The following is a 22,263-nucleotide window of genomic DNA, read 5'->3' on the forward strand; positions in this document are numbered from 1 at the left end:
ATGACAGTTTGATGGTTGGATGTTATGGATTAGTCCCGGAGAGCATTTTTCATTAATGGTGTAATTTAGATATCCATAAATAAAAAGCAGATTTCCAACAACTTAAAATAAAAATTTCTAGAAAGGCATCAATGTATTTGCTGAATAAGGCGTTGAGCAGGTTCCTCCATCTTCTTAGCAAGACCATCCATGGTATCCATAAATAGGGGATGGGGGAGGGAAGGGCTCTTGAACATAGTGTTTCTTGGACAGAGGCATGAGATGTTCTCATTTTAGTCGCTCAACAAGTCCCTGCGTCAGTCCAAGGTGCAAAAGCTGAGATCTGGAGAGCGTTGCTAGATGAGGGAAATACTCCAGGAGCTTCTCCCACGACAGTTCCAGCAAGCTGGGCACCACCAGCCACATTTTAAACAGAGAGCCAGTCCGCTTGTTTTCATGGATGTTGACCACCCCTCCGTGAACATACATACAGCCAGCCTAGGCGGGAAGAGGGGAACAGGGGAGTTACACACGGGCACGGACAGAACAGGCACACCAGAAGGTGGTGGCCACACTCCAGGACACACAGCACACCAGAGAGTGTCAGTGCCAGGAAAAACAGGAGTTTCTACTTCACCTGGAGGATCACAGACTGACATTCATCTCATACACCTGTATTTGCCTGTGATACGTATTTCAATGCCTGAGCCAGTCAATCTGGGCTCTTTTCACAGCCAAGGATCAATCGTGCTGCTAAAAGCACGTCTGTCATCCTAAAGCACCTATCCACTAGCATCGAGTGCCTAGCTCGCCTGGAGGCAGCTGGACTTTGTCAGATGAGTTCTATCCCAAGGAACGTTTTAGGAGTGGGGCAAGGTGTTAATAAATTATTATAGAATCACCCTGAGAGGTAATATATATTTCTAAATTAAAAACATACTATACAAAAACATGCTGCATTCCCTCTGCTGGCTCAGCAGCACAACACAACCCTGCTCTAGGAATCTCATGAACATAGAGATACAAGAAAAGCATAGCTGCTGAGCTATTCAGAAAATGGCTTTTTTTTCAGTGTCAAGAAAAAGGAAGAGCATTCCTGCTGTCCATGCACCCACCTGCAGTCACTGATCTCCTTCTTGGGGAATGTGTTTATCAGGCTTACAGTTTCCCATGAGTTGCATTTATAAGAAACTATCACCAAACTAGACAACAATGCTGTTATAGCTCTGCCCTCTCACACTGCCCAAGGCAGTCACTAGCCAAAGGAGGCCGAAGTCAGTTAACTGCATTTTCTCCTGCCAGCTGCATATCAGCCACAAGTCTCTAAGTTTGTAGTTACTGCAAAAAGCACCAGCAACGGCAACCTTCCCATCAGCAGTGTTTTCCAAAGAGAAGGCTGCTCCCCTCCTAATTTTTCAACCCAGGCTGTTCTTGGTAGGCCAAATCCATGACAAGTTACATGCAGTGGAGTTTGTGTGGTTTTTTTTTTTCGTTAAAGTTACTGCTGTTTACACATGGAATTACTTCTTGAAGCTAATGCAGTATTAAAAGCTAAATCCAGCATCACTGCTTTCAGCAAGCAGAACATACTGTGTGCTACAGCTCCTCAAATGCAGCAGGAATAAAAGCCAATGCAGCAACCTCACGTCAGCCCTCAGCCTCCCTCGAGTAGCTGCACCCAGTTGAGGTCAGTTCCTTGGTAACATCTGTTCAACTCTGCAGCCCACACAAACGTCAGAGGGCTGACAGTACATTCAGTGTAATGGCTAAAACTTCAGCTACGTAGCAAAGGAATTAGTCGCTTACCGGTGTGACAGCAGCACAGTGAAAATACACTGGTTCAGGCATGGCAGCTGGGAGCTTGACCCACTGGAAAGTTTGCAGATTCAGCTTCCAAACGTCTCCCAGAATCACTTCTCCATTATAACCCCCACAAACAAACACATCTGTAAAGAAGAAGAAACCACAATGCTTACTGGCCCCACAAGACAAACAGCCATCATCATTCAGGAATTACAGAATATGCTGTGACTGATGTCAGCAATGACCTTTCTAGAATGGTTTCAGGAAAAACACCTGCTTTATCTCAGCCCAACCTCTCAGTACCTCCCAAATCAATATCAGAAGAGATTCTCCTCCTGTTCATACCCACATGGGCCATTTAGCAGCTGGCTAAAATGCTTTCAAGAAGCAGCTTTCCAGCCACTTTCCAGCTTTAAGAAGTTGTATTAAGCCCTAACTAACCTGAGTTCAGAAGCATCTGGGCTTGATCAGTTTCTCATGTTTTTAGACTCACAGGGATCTGCATTTACAGCCCAAATTCCAGAAAAGAAGTGGACAGGTTTGACTCCCCTCTCAAGAGACTCTGGCTCTTAGGCCTGCTGTGTGCCAGAGGCAGATCCTTACTCCTAGCTTCCCACAAGTTCTCCACTCAGACATTTGCCCTGAAGCAAAACACTGCCGATGAAGGTGATTGGAAGCATCTCCAAAATCCTGCCTTATTTTTATTGGCAAAATTAACACTTAAAAAAAAATACAATGTGGCATACCACACTGATGCAGGGCTCATCATCAAACTTTAACATACAGCACTCAACAACAGCTCTGAAGACAGATTTGAAAAGAAGGGTCAATATTGCAACTACTTTTTCAGTCCATTACGAAAAATTCAGTATTCAAAGTTTAGGGGAATGAGGTCTTAGATCTAAACTTATTTGAAGAAAGTTTAAAATTGTGGACAATCAAATATGGATTTTATGTGTACAGTCCTCTCTAGGCAACACTTCAAACAGAACCATGCAAGTGATGTGTAGCAAGAGCATTTGTAGGCTCAAAGAGAAGAATAAAAGGCTCTACTAAGCTGCAGGAAGCTCCTGACACACAAAGAAAGGTCCCTCGGTTTATTAGGGAATGAAAATACAAAAGTTCTAACTCTGCCACTCCCTCATAATCCACTCCACATACAGATATCAGATTTCCACCCCCATGAAAAGGACAATCTATTAAAGAAAGCCCTAAACAACCTTGTCCCTAAAGAATTCAGTTTCTAGGACTTGGCCTCACCTTGCTTTTCACAGCAGACATAAAACTGGCAGGTTAGGCACAGAGCTACAGCACCACTCATACCTGTTCATTAGCTTACAACTAGTTGCAAGTATTCAGTTGCAAAATATTACAGACATTCATGGCTGAAATGTACAATATTTTACACTGAAGTGGCCACAAGTCCAACATGGATTTAGATGTTGCGTAAAATAGTGCAGAATTCCTGAGAGCAACAGTATTAGGCATTTCAGAAATAAATTTGCCTATAGCAGCAAGTAGACACATCCCTCATATGAAGGGTGGGGGCACCTGGACAGTTCAAGGACCGTTAACAAGAAAGAAATCCTTTTCAGAAGGATTCAGGTATGATGAGCCCTGCAGTCAACTCCAACATGTTGGAGGCCAGCATCTCTCAGGCTAGAAAGATGGAGCTATCACTACTAGCTGCATATGAAGACAGACCAAGCTTCAAGAGGCAGATCTTACCATTTTTTATCTGAACGCAGCTATGGCATCTTCTGGCTGCTGGGAAGCCTGAGGAGGAGCAAAAAAAAAAAAAAAAAATATTGGCTATATTTGCTTTTAGAGTAGATGAGGAAGTGGTGATTATAGCTCAACACATAATCATGGATGGGAAATACTTTCTTCATTTATTTTATTTTCTACAGTCACATCTCTAATTTAGCAACTGGCTGTTTCAGAAGGTTTGGCTCTTATTTGCTCTCCAGGGAAGGAAGAGATGTGCTAGAATCACATTCCCCACAGACTCCAGCTCTCATCTCTGCCCTGCTGAAAAGCAGCACCATGAGTTTACAAGGTTGCAGGGATACTCCCACTGCTAACTGGGCCAGCATTTGGTGGCACAGAGGGAGCAAGGAAGTGAGAGGGATGCACACTTCTGCAGGGAAAGACAGCCACTACCATCCTACTAGTTCAGGAAGGGAGTGAAACCAGATTGCTAAATACACTTTCAGAGGGTTAGTTCTCACTGCCAAGGCTGCAAACAAGCAAGATTCTGAAGCCAGTGTAGATCATGTACCGCACAACAGGGCTACAAAAAGGCTTTCAGACTGCCAGCAGACAGCATCCGAGCATCTTGGCCATTTACGGGTTTGTAAGAGATGACACATGAAATTCCAGACTCACCAATTTTTTCGTGAGGCTTCGTAGCAATTTCCTCCCAGGTGTTGGTTTCAAGGTTGTAGGCATGGATCTGAAGGGACAAAGAGGAGCTATTAGTCCTCTTGGCTCTCACAGCACTGTGATGATGCAGCCATAGAGGGGACAAGACTGACCAAAGGAGCTACTATAAATAACACCTTTGTTTTACTGACTGAAAAAGAAAAAACAGCTAATCACAGTCAATGACTAAGCAGGTATGAAAACACTGTTAGAACATACTGGATTACTAAAGCTTTCATCTCAGATTCTGTTACTTGAGCCCCAGAGCTGAGGAAAAAGAATATAGCTTAAAGACAAAAAAGAAAAAAAAAGACTGATCAAACCCTCCAGTCCCCTGGATTTATATATTCCTTCTTCATTCTGCAATATATGCCTAATACGTCCTAAATATTTTTAAACATGAACCTGTAAAAACAGATCTGCAGAAATGAAGCTATTCTGCAGATAAGTGTGGTGACTAGGTACCACAGGACATTTGTGGTAACTTTTCTTTTTTCTTTTTTTTTTTTTTCTTTTTTTTTTAAAAAAAGAAGTAGGAGAACATTCTGCTCCTAATTACTTCTTACCAAGCTCCCCTGACAAAACTAGATGAAGAAACCGCTGCTTATGCTTTGCTGTAGAATATTCCCTATCCAACCAAGAACCCAACATTTCCAATTGCCTTACCTTATCTAATGAATAAGCTGTCCAGGATGTTCCACCTCCCAAGATATAAATTCGTTGACCATCATGTGCGATTTCATGTCTATACCTAAAGATATTTAGTAGCACAAGGAGTTAGACCAAGTGAGCAACAACAAAGCTTTCTGCAAATACTATCAAATCTGAGGGGTTAAGCCAACACCTCAAGTTTGGCTATGTTGTATCAGGCCCTCAGGTTAGGAGTTTACAAAAGGTCTGGAAGCTTTCAATAGTTTTCATTAGCAGCACTGCAGAAGCTTAAAAGACATTTTCTAAAAGCAGAGCATCATGGACCTCAAGTCCAACAGCTTCTGGAGCACCATAATGGCCCTCAATACTCCAAACCCTTCTCTCTTCTTCCCACTCCCTGCTCTTTCTATCCAAGCAGATGAGAGGCCCCAAAGTCATCATTCTAGACAAAAGATCATGGTAGGGGAAGTTATGTGAGGAGGGTAACACTGACAGGTCACAGGAAGGAGAAATAAAGATTAAGGGAATCCTTGGCAGTTCTGTATGTCCAGACAAACACCACCATAAATTGCCCTTCAGAAGAGGCAATAAAGGGCGCAAGGCATTATTTGTCCCAAGACTAAACCAACATGGTCACTGACCGATCTCCCAACTCCCCCTCCATCATGCCTTGTTAACAAAATGAGACAAGGGACAGAGGTCAGTGGAAGCCTCTTCCCCTCCTCAGCACTCGCCAGCTGGCCCAGGTCCCCAGCTCTGCTCTAGTATCACACAATACAGATTACTGTCCTGGCTTATGGCTGCACAACCCACCCCTAAATCCCCTGCATGCCAGACTGTTGGAGCACTGATTTTGCAAAATTCACAGGCATAGACACTGTTTTAAGAGTGCTTCTAAGCCTGTCCGTGCTCCCTCAGCTTTTCACTCCCAGTAAAGGCAGCGACTCCCCAGTATAAATGCTCTCTCAGACTGCCCGTTTGCTGTTTTTATTACGACCTATCTCAGGCTTCACTAACTAGATCTCACAGGAGCATTATGAAAAGAAGTTTCTCACCTCTCTTCTGGCATGTCACAGGACATATTGTTTGGTTTCAGCTGGATCCACTCCCGAGTGTTAAGATCTAGTTTATGTAGGTCAGTACTGTAAATGTAGCCAGTTGTTCCTCCAAACACATAGAGGGAGCCATTGATGATGGCCATAGCCTGGAAGGTGAGGGGAAGAAGCCAGTTAGAAAGGGCAGGCAATATCAGTGTCAGAAAAAGAGCAACCTTCTACCCTCCCAAAGTAAGACCCTGCATGCAAAACTCTACCCACAGGGGAGCAGTGTCATGGCAACGTTAACGTCCCTAAAAAGAGCTTCTGAAACCCAGCAGAGAAATTTCTTAGCATAAGCTTCTGTGATGCTCCATCATCCACAACGATCAGTGCACTAAGCCCCGAGCAAGACCGATCCCAACCGTCATGATCGGGAGTTGACATTTTAAGTGAGGGACCCACAATGTGCCAGCAGAAGTAGCAAGGTCCTCCATAAGCAAACATCACCCAGAAGTGGAGAGCTCTAAAAGACAAGGGGAAAAGGGACAGAATGCAAGTTCAAAGCCTCCTGGAGAGCACAGGAGAGACAGGACAGGACTTCCTGAAAGAACAGAGCAACCGCTACAAAATTAGTGCAGTTGGTGCCAAGAACTTAACACTGGAGCAGGGAAAAAAAAAAAAGCCATAGAGGAGACAAGTCTGAGCAGGGAGCCAGCTGATCCAAGCGGAGCCACTGAGCTTCAGGCATCAGAAGAGAAGCCCCTGCTGCGCAGACCCATCTGAGAGCTCAAACCACAGCACAGTTAACTCTGACTCTCCACCACGCTGACCTTATCCAGATACTGCTATGGAGAAGCTTATCAATCAGTTCAAAGAGCCAGCACACTTAACAGAGAAAAGCCCCAAACACAGTGGACAAGTCAAACAAAACAAGAGACAGCCCATACAGTTCAAAAGCACTTGAAACACTGGCCCACCAAAGCTGTGAATGCGGTGTAGGCAGCTATTCCCTGAAGCAACCTGAGGCAGCAGCTGAGATGCAGGTGCCTCTGCTCCCAACTGCCTCTTGGCCAAAGCCTAGCAGGGGCTGAACCAGGGAAGGCGGAAGACTTCTTTCCCTCCCCCAGTGTTTGGCAACACAGCCACAGCATCTACATGAGAAATTAAGGGTGCTGTAAAGGTCTGCACTACAGATACATTGGCAGTGTTATCTAAAAGCATGGCAAAAGCTGGCAGTCCTCCCATGAGAGTGAATCTAGATTTTTGTGCTGTATTTGACACAATGTGCATCCAAGACATTACGGACAGCTTTGAAGGCTATTTTAATATAAATAAGACGACCTAGTAAACACAGTTTTGATATTACAGGTCTGGATTTTAATGGCTTTGAAGACGCCACCAGCTCAGGACACAGAGCAACCCCAGAAAATACCAAACACAATTTAATCTTTTCATTTAAATGCATCTGACATTTCGTTAACAAATTGTGGCTCTCCTAACTACAAGAAAACTATTCCTTTCCTTTGAAACCTCAAAGAATCAAGACCACTCCATCTATTACTTTATGAACAATACCTGCCTTTCCTTGCTTACGTGCACAGAGAACAGCTCAAATTACTAACACAGAACAGACTTTTGCACTCAGGCCCCTTCTGCGGGACACCGAAACCCTAACAGCGGCTGTGCTTCATACCTGGCCGTAGATTCGATTGGGTTTCTTTCCCCGGCAGCTGAGCAGGGCCCATCTTTTGTACTTGACATTGCAGACATGGACGTCGTTGCCGTTGCTCTCCCCAAAAGGAATCCCCGTGCCCCCAAACACAAGCAGATTATTGCCATGCAATACAACTAGGAGAGAAAAAGGGAGAGCAGAGATACTTGTTGCTATGAGATGCAGTAAGACAGAACGACTCTGCTTTGGCGACAGTAGGCAGCAAGTGAACAATATTGTTCAAATACAGTACGCTTCACGCTTTGCATTTATGGCCTTGAAATGCTCTATAAGTGGAAGAATGCAAGCTCAATGCCATGGTAACCAAGGCCTGCTTTTTAAAAATGGCTTGTGAACAAAGAGATCTATTTTTGGATGCTTTGAGATGCCATACTGCATGCACACCTAACCTCTGAAAATGCAGTGTCCTTGTAAAGATCAAGCAACTATCGCTTGCATTTGAATCTTTTTCTTCCTCTCTGCCTCAACCCAAGTGAAAGGGGAGAGGAGGAAAAAAAAAAAAAATCAAAACACACAGTCCAAACTCAAAGCTTGGTTGCAGAATTGGGAACAGGATCCTGACTTCCCAGTTCCTGCCTGGTTTTGCATTCCACAAGGGACACTGATTAAAATAGCTTCAAGAGTCAGTGCATAGGAATTGAATTTCCATACGTACGTGACATGGATGCTAGTTCCCTAGGCATGTAGCCTTCAGTGCCCATTTGATGCCAAGTGTCTGTAGCAAAGTTGTATCGCCAGAGTTCCCTGAAGAGTGGGTAGTCTTCATTCTCTGGTCCACCAGACTCATCATAGTCAGGATTGTAGCCTCCAAACACATACAAATTGGCATTATCTGCCACGCATCGATGGCCACTTCTTGCTGGTGGAGATCTATGGCCTGTAGCAGGAAGACAGAGAAGGTAAAAACAGCTTCGGTGAAATGTGTCCACCCAGTGTAGTGGTTCTCCAACAAAAGCAGCTGGTGTTTAACAGTAAGGAAACATGTCTGCAGCCAGGAGGTAACTGCTCTGTGAGGACAGGTTCACCTCTCCGAGCAGGACTGCAGAGCACCTTTGCGTGTGTGTGTGGCCATGCCCGGCTAAGGAGGCCTGCCTGAAGGGCTCTGTGCCTTTCGCAAAACCACCCTTTCATAAAAGGTATTTCCAAGATATTTTTTCAAACTCCCTTTTCAGGCATTCTGCACAGCAGATTTCACTTTGGAAACAGTTCCAAAATGTTTATATTTGAACCTGCCAACTGGGAACAAAGAAGAAAAGGAATGATTTGCTCTCTCTCCAACACACACTTTCTCCCTCTTTTTTCTCTTTCGCTCTTAGGAATTTGTAACTCAGCTGAGCTTTTTCAGCTTGGACACCTGTGGGCTTCCTAGATGTTACACAATGCAAGCGTGATGCAAGTACAAGTCGGCTCACAAAGGCTGTAGCCCCAGGGGGAATGCGGCCGGGAACTCGGCTAGGAGCCTGCAAGCAGAGTTTGACAACTGGCACACACAGGCCTTCCCAGAAGGAAGCCCTCTGCCTACCCAGCCTCTTCCCAAAAAGAGGATGGTAATGAAGGCAGGCGGCGTGGGGAATTCAAAGAGCTCAGAGCTCAACCAAAACAGGCGCAGAGACTGATACACATGTGCCGCTTGGGCAGCAAGCTTTGGTACCGCAGTCCAGGGCTGTCACAGATGTGGGATCAAATATGTTCCCTGTGCCTGCTTTCCTCCAGGTCCCTAACCTGCTCCTGCCCTAGAGAACCAAGGCGCCGTGCTGTGCGGCCAGCTGATCTCGCAGACAAAACACAAGGAGCATCTCAAGAACAAAGACGAAGCAGAGAAATGCCTCGGGACTGGCACAGCAGCACTTGTCTCATTTTAACCTCCCTGAAAAGCTGAGATCACAGTCCAGGAAAATAACTTGAACAGCAATATTCTTGTTGGGCAACAGCATTTGAAGTTGGAGCTGACAATAGACAAGTGATCAAAAAGTAACTCCCAGCTTGTTTTAATTCACTGCACAGTGAGAGACTAGCACAGTGCCAAAGACGGAGGATTTCCTTCAGTAAGGCACAGGACCACCTAACGAATGACAGAGACGAAGCGAATAGTTAGGGAATAGTCAGGGATCAGGTCCCTGAACAGAGGAACTGGTTACGAGGCATAGGCAGAGCATTTCAAACTGGCTAGTGCAGGTGTTTCGTAAAATCACTTTTCTATGCAATACAGAGTGTTTCGGCTAGAGTACCTCGAACTTTCATTTTGAGAAGGATACACAGTATTCCCCCGAACTGTACAATTTCAACGAGTAACCAACACCCCTGCAAGCACCTTCTGCGCTTATTGCACCCCATGGCAGACACGCTGCCAATAAAGACCAAAATCAAAAGGAGATCCCCTCACCCAAGCAAACCGGTGATCTTCACCACCCGCCTGCTCCCACAGCTCTTCCACAGACTTGCGGGGTGGAAGAGGACCCAGCAAAGTGTCTAATTAGGGCCAAACGTGTTTTCTTCTTAGAGCCAGTTACCACAATTACTATCCATGAATCAGACACCCTGAGCAATAACGAACGAGGCCTCAAGCATACTTCCTACACGAAAGGCGAAATAAATTATTTGTCCAGACTGAATAATGGGTTTTAACTCAATGCAAGCAGATGTGCTTAATCATGTTCCCAGACTGTTGCTGTTTTAAGCTACAGTTCTTGTGGAAAATTAAGCTGCTCTATAGGGCTCAAACAAACACCTCGTGGCTAAGTTTTGACAGTTTTGGATTGCTTCCAGTAATAACTGCATCTCACAGCAATCACCACTTAGAAAACCAATAAGCACTAACTGAAGCAAATGGAAATAAAGCTAAGGAATTAATGGAAAAATCCTTAATGTCTGGTCCCTCTATTCAGACGGCTTAGCACTCTCTGTTACCAACAGCAGAGTGAGCCTTCACACCTGCAAGCGGCGGCCACCAACGTACTAGTAGCAGCAGCCAGGCCCCAGTGCTAAACTAAGCTGTTAAACAGATGCAGCGAGCTTCAAAGGTGACCATAAAGGGCAAGAAAAACATCCGTCCCTTTCGGCTTTTCATTTTAAACCCTGGAACGATCAGAGACACAGATTCACTTTTCCCAAATTAACACACTGGTATGTGTTACATACATACAGGTATTTGCAATCCAGGTAGTTTTTCAGACTCCTCTTATAATCGGAGAAGACGCACACTTCTAGAGGGCAGTTCATCTGATCTTGGATGCCTGCAAACAAAGCTGCGCCTGGGAAGTACCTGTGTCTCTCTGCAGCCTAGGCCGATGAAGGGCTTGGCCAAAGGAAGCCCATCCAGCTTGTTTCTTCTTCCGTATTTGCCCTGAAGGTTTCCAAAGAGAAGTCCTGAGAAATCTGAAATGGGAGCTTAATTCTCTAGTGGAAGTTATGGAGCACTGCAGCACATATTTGCAAGGCAGTAGAGTGGTGGTGGGGAAGAGTGTGTTTTGTTTTGTAAGTTTAGTCACATACTGAATTAAATAGGTATTAAGGAATTAAAGAGTTCAAATATTACTTTACCTATAAATCCTATTCCCTTCTAGCTGTACGCTTGCCATGAGAATTTTCCAGAGGGAAGAGGGAAGAATAAGCCTGCTTTTATATAAACAAACAGATTAAATAGTAACACGCATAATTCATAGAAAATAAATACTTAAAAAGCACAGAGGCTGTTCACCATTCAAAATTTAAGAGAGAAAACACCTGACTGCAATAAAGCCCAGAACAATTGCAAGACAGTAGCCAAGGTTCAGCAGAAAGGAGTCCGCGCTTGGATGCACGCAGGTCCTTGAGCCAGCAAGATGGATACATTAAGCGCACAGATTAATCTTTTCAAGATATTTCCAAGACACGCAGAAAGGGCACCAGAAGCCAGAGCTGTTAGCAAACGGATGCTTGCAAGTGCCCAACGGGAACAGTGTGAAGGCACTACACGGCTTGCTACTCATCTCCTCCCATGCAGCCCTTTCACTACAACTGGTATCCAGTGCTAGCTTGCTGTTCACTCCCACTAGCTCACCTACAACTCTGAGGGCTCTGTGTCCACGGAAAAATTTTCAATTAAACAGTAACTGCCCTTTGCTGGAAACCAGCATTCCTCACAGCAGAGCTGGCGGCATGCCGTTCCCCCCATCGTGCTGTTCACAGTTTAGCTTCTTAAGGCCGATCCGTCGTCCTCAGCATTAAGGCACGCACCAAACGCAGGCGAGAGGGGCTGAAAGGCAGGCACGCGTCTCCTGCTGCTGCGCCGGGCAGGCAGCGGCGGCTCCCAGGAAAAGGACGGCTGGAAATGCCAACGAGAGCAAAGCGGAGCGTTACCCCCTCTCGCTACAATCTAAGTCTGAAGCAATTTCATTTTGCTCTGTTCAGAGAATAACAGAACTTCTGCTCTATTCAAGCAAACCCCAGCTGTGTTTTGTGCAACACAGTACTCCACGTGCGAGCACCGACTTCTCTCTGGAGGCTTCTCATTTCCAGCCTGTTGCACTAAGCTCTGCTGCTCACTAACCCCTTCTTACCGGCTGAATTCCTCCTGCTCTCAGGTGCCCAGAGAAGATAACATAATCTACCTACACCGAGGGAAAAGAATTATCCAACATATTTGAGTCATCTACGCAAGTGCATTCACAAATGTATGAATGAACAGTACAGTGTTAAACTGAATTAAATTGCCTTCAAGATCCTCTGTTCAGAATTGAAATGACCTTAATGCACTTAATCACAGAAGAAAGTCTTATTAAAGAGGTTCCTCTAGTTTCTGACTTTTTAAAGACCTGCACAAGTTTAATCTATTTAAGAGTTAATTCAAATAAGCTTCTTCAGCAGACCAGTTTCAGAGATGCATTTCTCTTTAATTATGTTTTATCACAATCCATGTCTCTTACCGAAATGTTTAATGCAAGTTTCGGATCTATTTTTGTTCAAACATTAGTAGCACGCAATGAGCCTACTAGACAAATGAAAACTTTAGACAATTCAGGAAGATGGAAACACCCAAGCCTTTGCTAACTTCCTCCTCTAGCTAGCAAAATCCATCACCCAAAGAGCTGAACCTGCCTTGGATTAGAGAAGTGCCAAATGCTAAACAAAGCACAGCAAGACACCGTCACCATGAAAAGCTGCAAGTCACAGGGCTCCGCTGTAAATTCTTTGACATCAGACAAGGAAAGCAGAAGCATGATACACAAAGCCAAGGCAGATCTGTGGTAAAGATGTCTTAAAAGCTAGTTATAGTGATACAAAATGACTTTGAAGTAAAAAGATATAAATTGGACAGCAGTCCGCTTCCCAAGTTTAACATTTCAAAGCAAAGCACTGCTAGTTTGCAGCAGCAGAAGGAAGGAAGGGGAGGTATATTCATGAGGCCTAATATGACCCCTGAATTTGGAGACTCCTTTTGCTTGATCCTTAGGGAAGAAATGGGAACTGTAAAACTGTTGCCTCAGGGACCCTCTTTCCACTGACCATACGAGGACTCCAAAGACCTGTTTCATTTACCTAAAACCAAGTAAGAGATAGTAGCTTTCAGAGAATGAGAACAATTAAGAAAAAGAATTAACACAAACAAAATTAAGTTGAAGGATTGTGACAGGAACATAATGAAGAAAATTTCTAATTTAGGACTAAGTTATCACACTGAAACCTGCTTGCTGGGTATCAATTAGACACTGATCTGTTAACACCCTGTTAAATTCACTCTCAAAGTGCTTCATTAAGCGACTGCTCAGATGGCCCAGACTGGCTTGATTAGAAAGGATTCCTAATTTAATACTTCTCCATCAAGAGGTATTATTAGAATATGAGATTAAGAAAGAAGGCGATTTATGGAAAGCCCAAAAAAAAAAAAAAAAAAATTGCCAGACTACTCTTAGAAGCTATCACATCAAGAGTATTACATAGTTGAAAGAGCTGTTATTTGTAAACCTACAGGTCTTTTGCATTGGCAGATTATTTAAAGTTATACAGCACTCAAAATGTCACTCTGAAGGAGAATGCAAAGTTGAATGGCTCCTATCAGTCCATAAATATTATTCCTATTCTGATCAATACAGAACACAAGTTTCAGCTTCAAGGTTTATTAAACTCCAACTTTGGGGCCTTCACAGCCACAGAGACATATGGAAAGCCTGGAAGAAAAAAAAAAAACAAAAAAACCCACAACCTTTAGCACCAGCAGATTACTTGAATTTATAGAGCACTTTGAATGCTATCAGCACACCTAGAACCACAACACGTGTCAACAGCCACAATCAAGTCTATTGGATTCCTCTACCTCATTTCAATAGCTCTATAAATTTATATATAGCTATATAAATTTATAAACGCTGAAGTACAAAGTGATTCGGTGCAACCGCTGAATCACATACAGCAAAAACGTAAGGCAAGAAGCACTTCAAACAGAGCAGCACAAAGAGACCTTTGGAAGAAGAAAGGAATTTTCTTTCCATTGATTATCCTCCCTTTCATGACCAGAGGGAAAAAAAAAGGCTGGCATTATCTCACTGGCTAGGTTAAACAAGAAGGGAGTACCTGCTATTCACACTAGCAAGCTAGTCTTTTTTAAGGGAGGGGAGGAAGGTCTAATTAGCTGAATTCATTTCAAAAAAAAAAAAAAAAAAAAAAAGAAGTGTTGGTTGAATACAAAGTTGTTTTGAGAGCCTGCCTGAAAGTAGTCTTTTTCTTATCATGACCACGTTGCCAGAAAAAATAATAATCTATCAATCGGTGATAAGCTCTCAGCAAAGAACGAGGTCTGCCTACGTCATCACTTCCTGCAGAATTTAATTTTTCTTTCGAAGGGAATTTTCCCTAACCCCCACGATGCCTCGTTATCGGTTCCCAGCAAACCGACGCAATGGCTGTTTTCCCGCGGTGGGAAAGCCACAGCTGCCGCCTCCCTGTGCCGACCAGTCCCCGGAGGATCCCGACCGCCTCACCGGCTCTGCAGAACCCTGCGGACAGAAAGGAAAACGTGAACGGTCCCCTCGCCAGGGACGGCAGCCAAGGCACCCTGCAGCAGAAAAAGGGCTTGCACCTTTGGGAGCAAAGCCGAGCGGCGAGGTGACACCGCTAACCTCCCACCTGAGGCACAAGACTTGAACGGACACAGAGGCCAAGCTCTTTCACCACCTCAGCTACGGGAAAGAGATCCAGCTGGAGCTAGCAGAAACTGCGGAAGGTGAAGGACTAAACAAGCGTAACTGTCTTGCAACCAAGCATCCCTTCACACTCACACCCCTTCCCAGCAGATAACCGCCGTGAAGCTCCAACAGTGGCAGCTTTCCAGGCTCAGCGCTGCCTCTCTAAACTCCGTCGCACGCTTGCTTGCTGGGGGTGCAAATAACTCACGTGCACGCCTGCTCCCCAGAGAGGGGCTCAGAGCAGCGGGTGCTCAAGCAACGAACTCGGGGTTTAAGCAAGGTGTGGTTTCGTTTTCCACACGGTTAAAGATTCTTCTGTACAGTCAGATCGACAGCTTCCGAGCCAGAGGTGTCCGTTTTAAAGTTCTGCCTCACTTTTCTGCCTTTGCTACAGACCCTCCTAAAACTGGAACGCAATTACAATGTTTTGACACACTGCTTTCCCCACCTGAATTACACAAGAATCCTAAAGATTTAAGGTCCGAAGCATTCATGGTTTGCTCTTCAACTATTGCATGCTCATTTCACACAATTTTTTTATTGCTTTTTCATTTGGCCTTGTAAAGAAAATTGCTATCTACAAGAAGAAAAGCATTCAAGAAAGATAAGAGACAACACAACTTAGGAAGCGTGATCTATTCAGAATAAACAGGGAATGACTGTGAATGTCTCAAACAATATTTAAATGCCAACCCTTGAAAGATTTCACTCAAATTTGTCACAACTGACTGCAAGAATCTGTGTTTTCCACAGAGCAAGATGCTCTTGCCACAGCAGAAGCAAAGCTTTTTCTTTTTCTTTCCCTTTTGCCCAGCCCAAGGGAGAGCAGCCGTACAGCGAAGGAAACGCCAGGATCCACCCCGCAGCGCATCCAGGTTGCTCAGGGCAATATTTCCCTTAGTAAAACGTATCTTCGTGGGTGTTTGGGGAAATTGGTGAACTGCATTCGTGCCGTATCTGCCTCGGTTCTCGACAGACGGTTACTGACAGGATGTGTACCCTCAGCACCATCCCATGGAGTTAAAACGCACTGCTGGTCTCGGGCACAGGGTGTCCATGTGCAGGTGGAACTCAAGGTCAGCAGAAACACTTGGCTTCTAACCTTCACAAAAGAAGTTTATCCAAGAAAAGTTGCCAATGTTTCTAAATCTCAAGGACAAACAGCAGGTTTATTTTTTGTAGCCAGATACATTTGGGAAAAAAAAGGTACATGTGCAGCGTATTTTCTACCACTGTATCAAGCCTCAAAGCGTGAGGAGGCAGGTGCAAACTTCTTTAAAGATTACGAGACTTTGAAAATTAGAAAATAAGCGCGTGCAAAAGCTTGCACACGCTAAATGATCTCTACAAGTGCACAAAACAGCATTTTACTAAGACAACAGCAATTCATCTCTAAGGTCATGACAGACACCCAGGAGTTAAGAACTGACCACACGCACCCTTTCCTTGCTAGTTAGAGCACCATCGCTCAACCACGCTCCACAACAAGCAATGCTTTGGCCAGTCGGCAGCACACATTAGTTTATTAAAACTGTTAGCTGAGCAACAGCTGTCAATACTTAAAGAGTACACAGGGCAAGGCAGCTGTATTTTGATTTCTGCTGTGTGCTCAACAGAGCACAGGGCAGCCCAAAAAGGAAACCTATCAAGCCGTTCTCCTACCTTTTTTTTTTTTTTTTTTAAAAAAGTCTTTAAATCAAATATGACCTACTGTTCTTTCTTTAGTACAGCTGGGGTTATACTTTCCCTCCTTTCCTACCAGGAGGCAACCAATGAGACGGAGCAAGGTAAGGCAGGGCTTAAGAGATAAAGCCCCCAGATTCAAGCTTTTATCGTTGCACTAGCTAGCTAATGCTACGTAAGCTCTAAGCTCCCTGCTCCATTCCTTGAACAAAGCTGTCTTTTTTTTTTTTTTTTTTTTTTACTGTGGTTTGATAGATTAGTGGTTACCATGTACATCAACTAACCTAAAACAAATCAAAATTGAAGATCTATTCCAGCTTAAACTTTTGGCCCTGGCACCAAAATGAGAGCAAGTATTGTATTCTGCAAGGCTACAATAGGAGAACTCTGCCAAAACAGACAGCTAGAATAAAAGAAAAAAAAGAAAAGCAGACTCCTGGGTCGCAATCAAAGCTTACAAGTAGTGGTAGTTTTAATATTCTGAATTTTAGTCTCAGTTAAGCTCATATCTTGCAAGCATTTTTAAAATTCACATATTGCCTCTGAATCCTGTTGGTCTCCATATCAGATGTAGATGCCTAGATAAGACACATCTTAAAAATAAGTATTTAGCAGCAGAATACTATTTGCTATTTTTATATTTACTGAAAAAACTGTTTTCATATGCAGCCATGAATCTCTTATTTTACATGCGACTCAAATCTGGATTTGAAGAAAAGATTTTAAATCAATGCTTTCTTCCAACCTCTCCTCCAGACCACTTAGAATAAAGCCAGATTTCATTATTCTCCGAGCACAACCACGAGCAATTCAGATAGCTCCAAGGACAGCAAACCTTGCACCTCGCTTTATAAGTCCCTTTATTGCTCAACCTATTTCAGGCATGATATCCAGTTAAGTGTGATTTGCAAAGTAAAGGATGCAAGAAATTACCATAACAAAACTCACTGTGAGATCTGAGGGAACAGATGAGTTGTTTTATATCACAAAAATCTGTAAATAAGCTTGTTCTGGCCACTCACACCCACATGCTCATAAGCACGAAGACCTGCGTGCCCATGTGATCTGGCCAGCATCACTTACGTATAGCACGGAGGATGAAGGGAGGACAACTGTCAAGTCCTCACTGCCTCCCGAGTTCTCCTGACTGAGGATGACAGACTGGTATTGGACAGGTCTTTCACAGCCCTCGGGACCAAGGGTTTCTACAGCATGATCCTTTAGCCTCAGAGTTTTGCTTACTTCCACAAAGCTTAGGTGAGCCTGCTGCCTACTGTCTGTGCTTCCTCCTCCCAAGTTTTTCTTGAGCTCCAGCCTCTCTTCCCGCTGGGCTAGCAGCAGGAGGAATGGCACAGGCCGCAGCCTCGCCGCCTCTGCCCTGCTACCACGGTGAAGGGTCTTCTGCTGGCAACTCAGCCGTGCTGATGCCTCATCGGAGTACTGCGCTCGAGGGAAACACCACATTCCTCGTGGTCAGGTGTACCCCGGGTTATCGATACAGGACATTCGTGTAACCCCAGCTGCAGCGTTTCTGCAGGTGCTTTTACACACACGTATCTGTTCTTAGTGCCATTCAGACCAACTTTTTTGCTTTTTTTAAAGATCTCCACAGTCCCCTGTAGTTTCAGGCACTGTTCACACTGGCATGAATGTGCAAATACACCTAGCGACTTGCCCCAATATGTTGCTTATCTGCACCTTCTAATGCCCTTTCAGTCTGTGATCATATTAAACCAAGTGCAAAGCCATATAAAGAGGCATATATTACATCGCAATATTACTAGCATTATTCCTAACAATGTAATTTGTATTTCAAACACATTTCTTGAAATACAGACTAAACTACAGGATGTAAAACTAACTAATCCAGCGCAGCTCTTGGTGACCATGTTTTCAAGATAGCATACCAGTGGTGAATAGTTAAAGTTTCAGTATACATCCTTTTTGCTGCTTCTTAAGGCTCTATAAAGATGTTATTAAAATTCTTTTCTCTCCTACCTAGTTTTTCAACATGTGAAATTGCAGGTTTCAGTATCCTTAGGAAAACTTTTGAAGGACGTTTAGGTCAAGGGCTGAAGCCAAATCACCGCTAGCTCTTGGGAGAGAAAACAGGACAAGTCAATATTGACTTTGACTCCAGTCTTCACAATTTCATCTTTTTCATACTGGCCAGACAAAATATGTTTGAAACTCATGTAACCAGAGTCCATTACAAACATTTGGACAAGCAGATGTGAACGCGTCATCTCTAGCACTGAGAACAAGGCTTAAAGCCTGCTCTTTCATCCAACAGCGTTTAGCTTCCCAAATCGCAGAGCTCCCTTCCCTGGCAGGCTGCCCGGGTCTGAAAAACACCCAGGAGGGAAAGCAACTGCGTTTGGCTCACCCGTACCAAAACCACGACTCTGCCTCTCGGCCCGAGACTAAGGGCAGCTGGGAGAGGCTGGAGGAACTGCCCCAGGATGCCAAACGCAGCCCACAGTCCGAGTGCCTTTTCTTTCAAATATTTGAAGTGTCCACCGCAGCGTTCCTACGAGAGCTGTCATGCTCATATTCAGCCGGCAGAGCTTTGGGGTTTCAATTCATATGCAGAATGCGTGTATTTCTTTATTCTGTTTCTTAAAGGCCTTAGCTTTCAAACCTTTTTGTAGCAATCAGATACTTCAAACATTTCTACAAGTGTGCTGCTGACAGTCATTCTCCATGACTGGTAAAATAGGAATAAGATTGTAATACATGAGATAATATCCCCAGAGCTCAAAATAAAAGAAAATATTAAAGCACTATTGGCTGGAAACAGAGCAGGGTAGACACAGAGAAAAACAGAGAAGTCCTTATGAGTGAATTGTCCTTATTGAAAAATCTCAGCAAAAGAGGAAACATTACGTTATTAAGGCTGAGTGTTCCTTAACTTATTTTTTGTTTTCATGTAAGAAGAAAATAAAGAAAGGAATTTTGGAAGTTTAAGATATCGCATGTATCCCAATCTTTAAACAAATGGCTTTAGGCTCGCTCCCCCATGCGGCACAAACGGGTTCAAGGTATTTTTTTTCTTTCTTTCTTTTTTTTTTTTTGTGCTAAATTTTTTTTACATATATTTGAAATTCAGAACCCATCTGCACAGAAAACTATTGTGACTGGTACTTTGGCAAAATTATAGCTCAAGATAAAAACATAAATGCTGAGCATGTGAGAAGGGAAGATATTTTTAGATCTCCAGATTGTTTCTATTCACTAATCCTAAGAGTCTGACGGAAAGGCTAGGGGAAAAAAAAAAAGAATAGTATCATGACCGTTCATTTTAAATGTGGACAGGAAGTTTCCAAAGACAGGAGGAACAAAATACACGTCACCTATACTTCACATTTTTGATCTTTCTAAAGCTTACAAGCAGTCAGAAATGGCTCCTTCCTTTCCCTCATCCAACATGCAATTGTAGATGTTTTAAGAGTCACACGTCATCATCATAATTCTCTATGAGGACCGGCTGCGAGAGCTGGGCCTCTTCAGCCTGGGGAAGAGCAGACTGAGGGGGGATCTCATCAGTGTGTACAAGTACCTGAAGGGAGGGTGTCAAGGGGACGGGGACAAACTATATTCAGTTGTCCCATGTGACAGGACAAGAGGCAATGGGCAGAAATTGAAGCACAGGAAGTTCTGCCTGAAGGTGAGGGGGAATTTCTTCCCTGTGAGAGTGACAGAGCACTGGAGCAGGTTGCCCAGAGAGGTTGTAGAGTCTCCTTCTCTGGAGATATTCAAGGCCCACCTGGATGCAACCCTGTCTACCATGCTCTAGGTGACCCTGCTGAGTGGGGAGGTTGGACTAGATGATCTCCAGAGGTCCCTTCCAACCTTACTGATTCCATGATAAAGCTGGAAAAAAAAATCAAAACAAAGAAACCCACACCTTGTTTGCTTTGAGCTGTTAAACCATCGGTGAGACTTTTTTGTAGTTACTTCTCAAGAAATACTCCTGTTGAGAAATCCTCAATAGAAATACTCTTATTGAGAAAGCAAACAGAGCAGAGCAAACTTGATATCGGCTCCTGCCAGCAGTTTGCTTACCTTTCTTACCATTACCCCAAATGATTTAAATTCTTAGGGATGAAGAAGCTGACAGAAGTTAGAAGTTTCTTCCACAGTCATGTTACAAATCAGTAGCAGAGGGAGAAACATGACAAGGACAGTAACTAAATAAATACATATGCTCTAGCATTTAACTGGCTTTTTGCCATTTAATGAAAAGATACCTAAAATCACTTGAACTAACACATGGCTTAGTAAGAGGAAAATTAAGCTCTGCAGAGAGGAATCAAGTGAACACATCTATTTCCAAAGTATGCTACAAGCAATATGCACAGTTTCACAATAGTAATTACTGAATTTTTTTTTTAAAAAAAAAGCATAGCACAATTTATGGAAATAGTCTAGGGCATTTAATGGTGAGAAAAATGAAAAAATATCGTGCAAACACAGAAAGAGAATTTAGGGGTGCTAACACAAACCCAGCTGGAGAAAATGGAAGAAAAAAAAATATTGCTCTCCATATAGCTCAATGGTTACATAACAACTGCTGGTGGAGCTCTATAAATAGGACATCTAACAGGTGTCAGATGGGAAGAAACTCCACCAATCTACTCAAACGGGATTTACCATCAGTCAGCTTTTTGGCAAGGCTGACAGTAAGGCTCAGGTTTGTTACAGTTTGCCTTAAATGCTAGCGCTGAGAGGAGCCAGATGGGGTCAGTTCATCCCCTGCTGCCCTTCCACAGGTGTGAGCAGGCAGAATTCCGCATTCGGACATAATCTTTAGCGTACACATACAACAGCAAAAAATGGGATCACTAGGGATGTGCCAAGAGGATGTGCTACCACGTTTGCTTAAAACAACCATTTAAATTCAGGAACAGGAAGAGATAGCCCGCCCTTGAGTTACAAGAAAAGCCCTTATCGAAGGAGGAAGGAAACATTTTTGAGAATTTGCTCAGAAGCAGAACGTAAGGATAGCTGCGATGCCCTTTACCCTGAAACTGCTGGGATGGGAGTAACCACCCCATGTCAGGACTGTGGGTTGCCCCAGGCCCCCTGGGATGGGGCTGACCCCCATCCCATGACCATAGGGCACCCTGGGCTGTTGAGATATGGGCGTTCTCCACCCCTCCCAGGACTGTGATGTACCCCGGGCCCCCCAGAGCCATTGCAATGGGGGTGGTTCCTGTCCTGTGACTGCAGGGTACCTCAAGGCCATTGGCATAAGGGCGACACCCCCCATCCAAGGACTACAAGGTAGTCCCCAGGCTTCCCAGCATCCCAGAGCTGCTGTGATGGGGGTGACTCCTATCCTGGGGCTGTGGGATATCCCAGACCCCTGGGATGGGGGTAACCACTGCCTCAATGACTGTGGGGTACCCCCAGGCCCTCAGCATCACAGGCACACTGTACCAAGGATGACTCCTATTCCAAGACTGCAGGGCACACTAGGATGGGGGTGACATTCCCCGGGGCTGGGGGAAACGCAGACCCCCCGGCATCCTGGCACCATTGCGATGGGGGCAACTCCCGCCCTCGGACTGTGGGGACCCATGGGGCAACTGGGATGGGACTGGGGGGGGGGGGTCTAGGTACCGGGGGGGTACCCAGGCCTCCCTGCTGTCGTGAGACTGCTGGACAAGGGCAACTTCTACCCCGGGGTAGCCCAGGGGCTAGGATGAGGGATCACTGCCCCCCCCCGTACTAGGGGGTACTGCAGGCCTCACAGCATCCCAGGGCCGTTGGCACGGGGGCGACACCCATC

The 22,263-nt window shown here is 44.5% G+C and overlaps 1 protein-coding gene across 1 annotated transcript; it reads right to left on the reverse strand.

Moving 5' to 3' along the window:
* Positions 1-102: 102 nt before the first annotated feature.
* KLHDC10 (kelch domain containing 10) lies at positions 103-17,933 on the reverse strand. Its single transcript, XM_085325892.1, has 12 exons — positions 17,553-17,933; positions 17,418-17,425; positions 11,666-11,682; positions 10,889-10,969; positions 8,282-8,503; positions 7,588-7,742; positions 5,913-6,061; positions 4,873-4,957; positions 4,171-4,237; positions 3,511-3,558; positions 1,786-1,925; positions 103-477 (listed from the first exon to the last, which is right to left on the reverse strand). The coding sequence occupies exons 1-12, from the start codon at positions 17,931-17,933 to the stop codon at positions 268-270; spliced, it is 1,563 nt and encodes a 520-aa protein (XP_085182018.1). The 3' UTR covers positions 103-267.
* Positions 17,934-22,263: the final 4,330 nt, after the last annotated feature.

The sequence above is a fragment of the Rhea americana genome, unplaced genomic scaffold (genome assembly GCF_003343005.1).
Source record: "Rhea americana isolate MKP2758 unplaced genomic scaffold, rheAme1 scaffold_1, whole genome shotgun sequence".
Lineage (NCBI taxonomy): Eukaryota > Metazoa > Chordata > Aves > Rheiformes > Rheidae > Rhea > Rhea americana.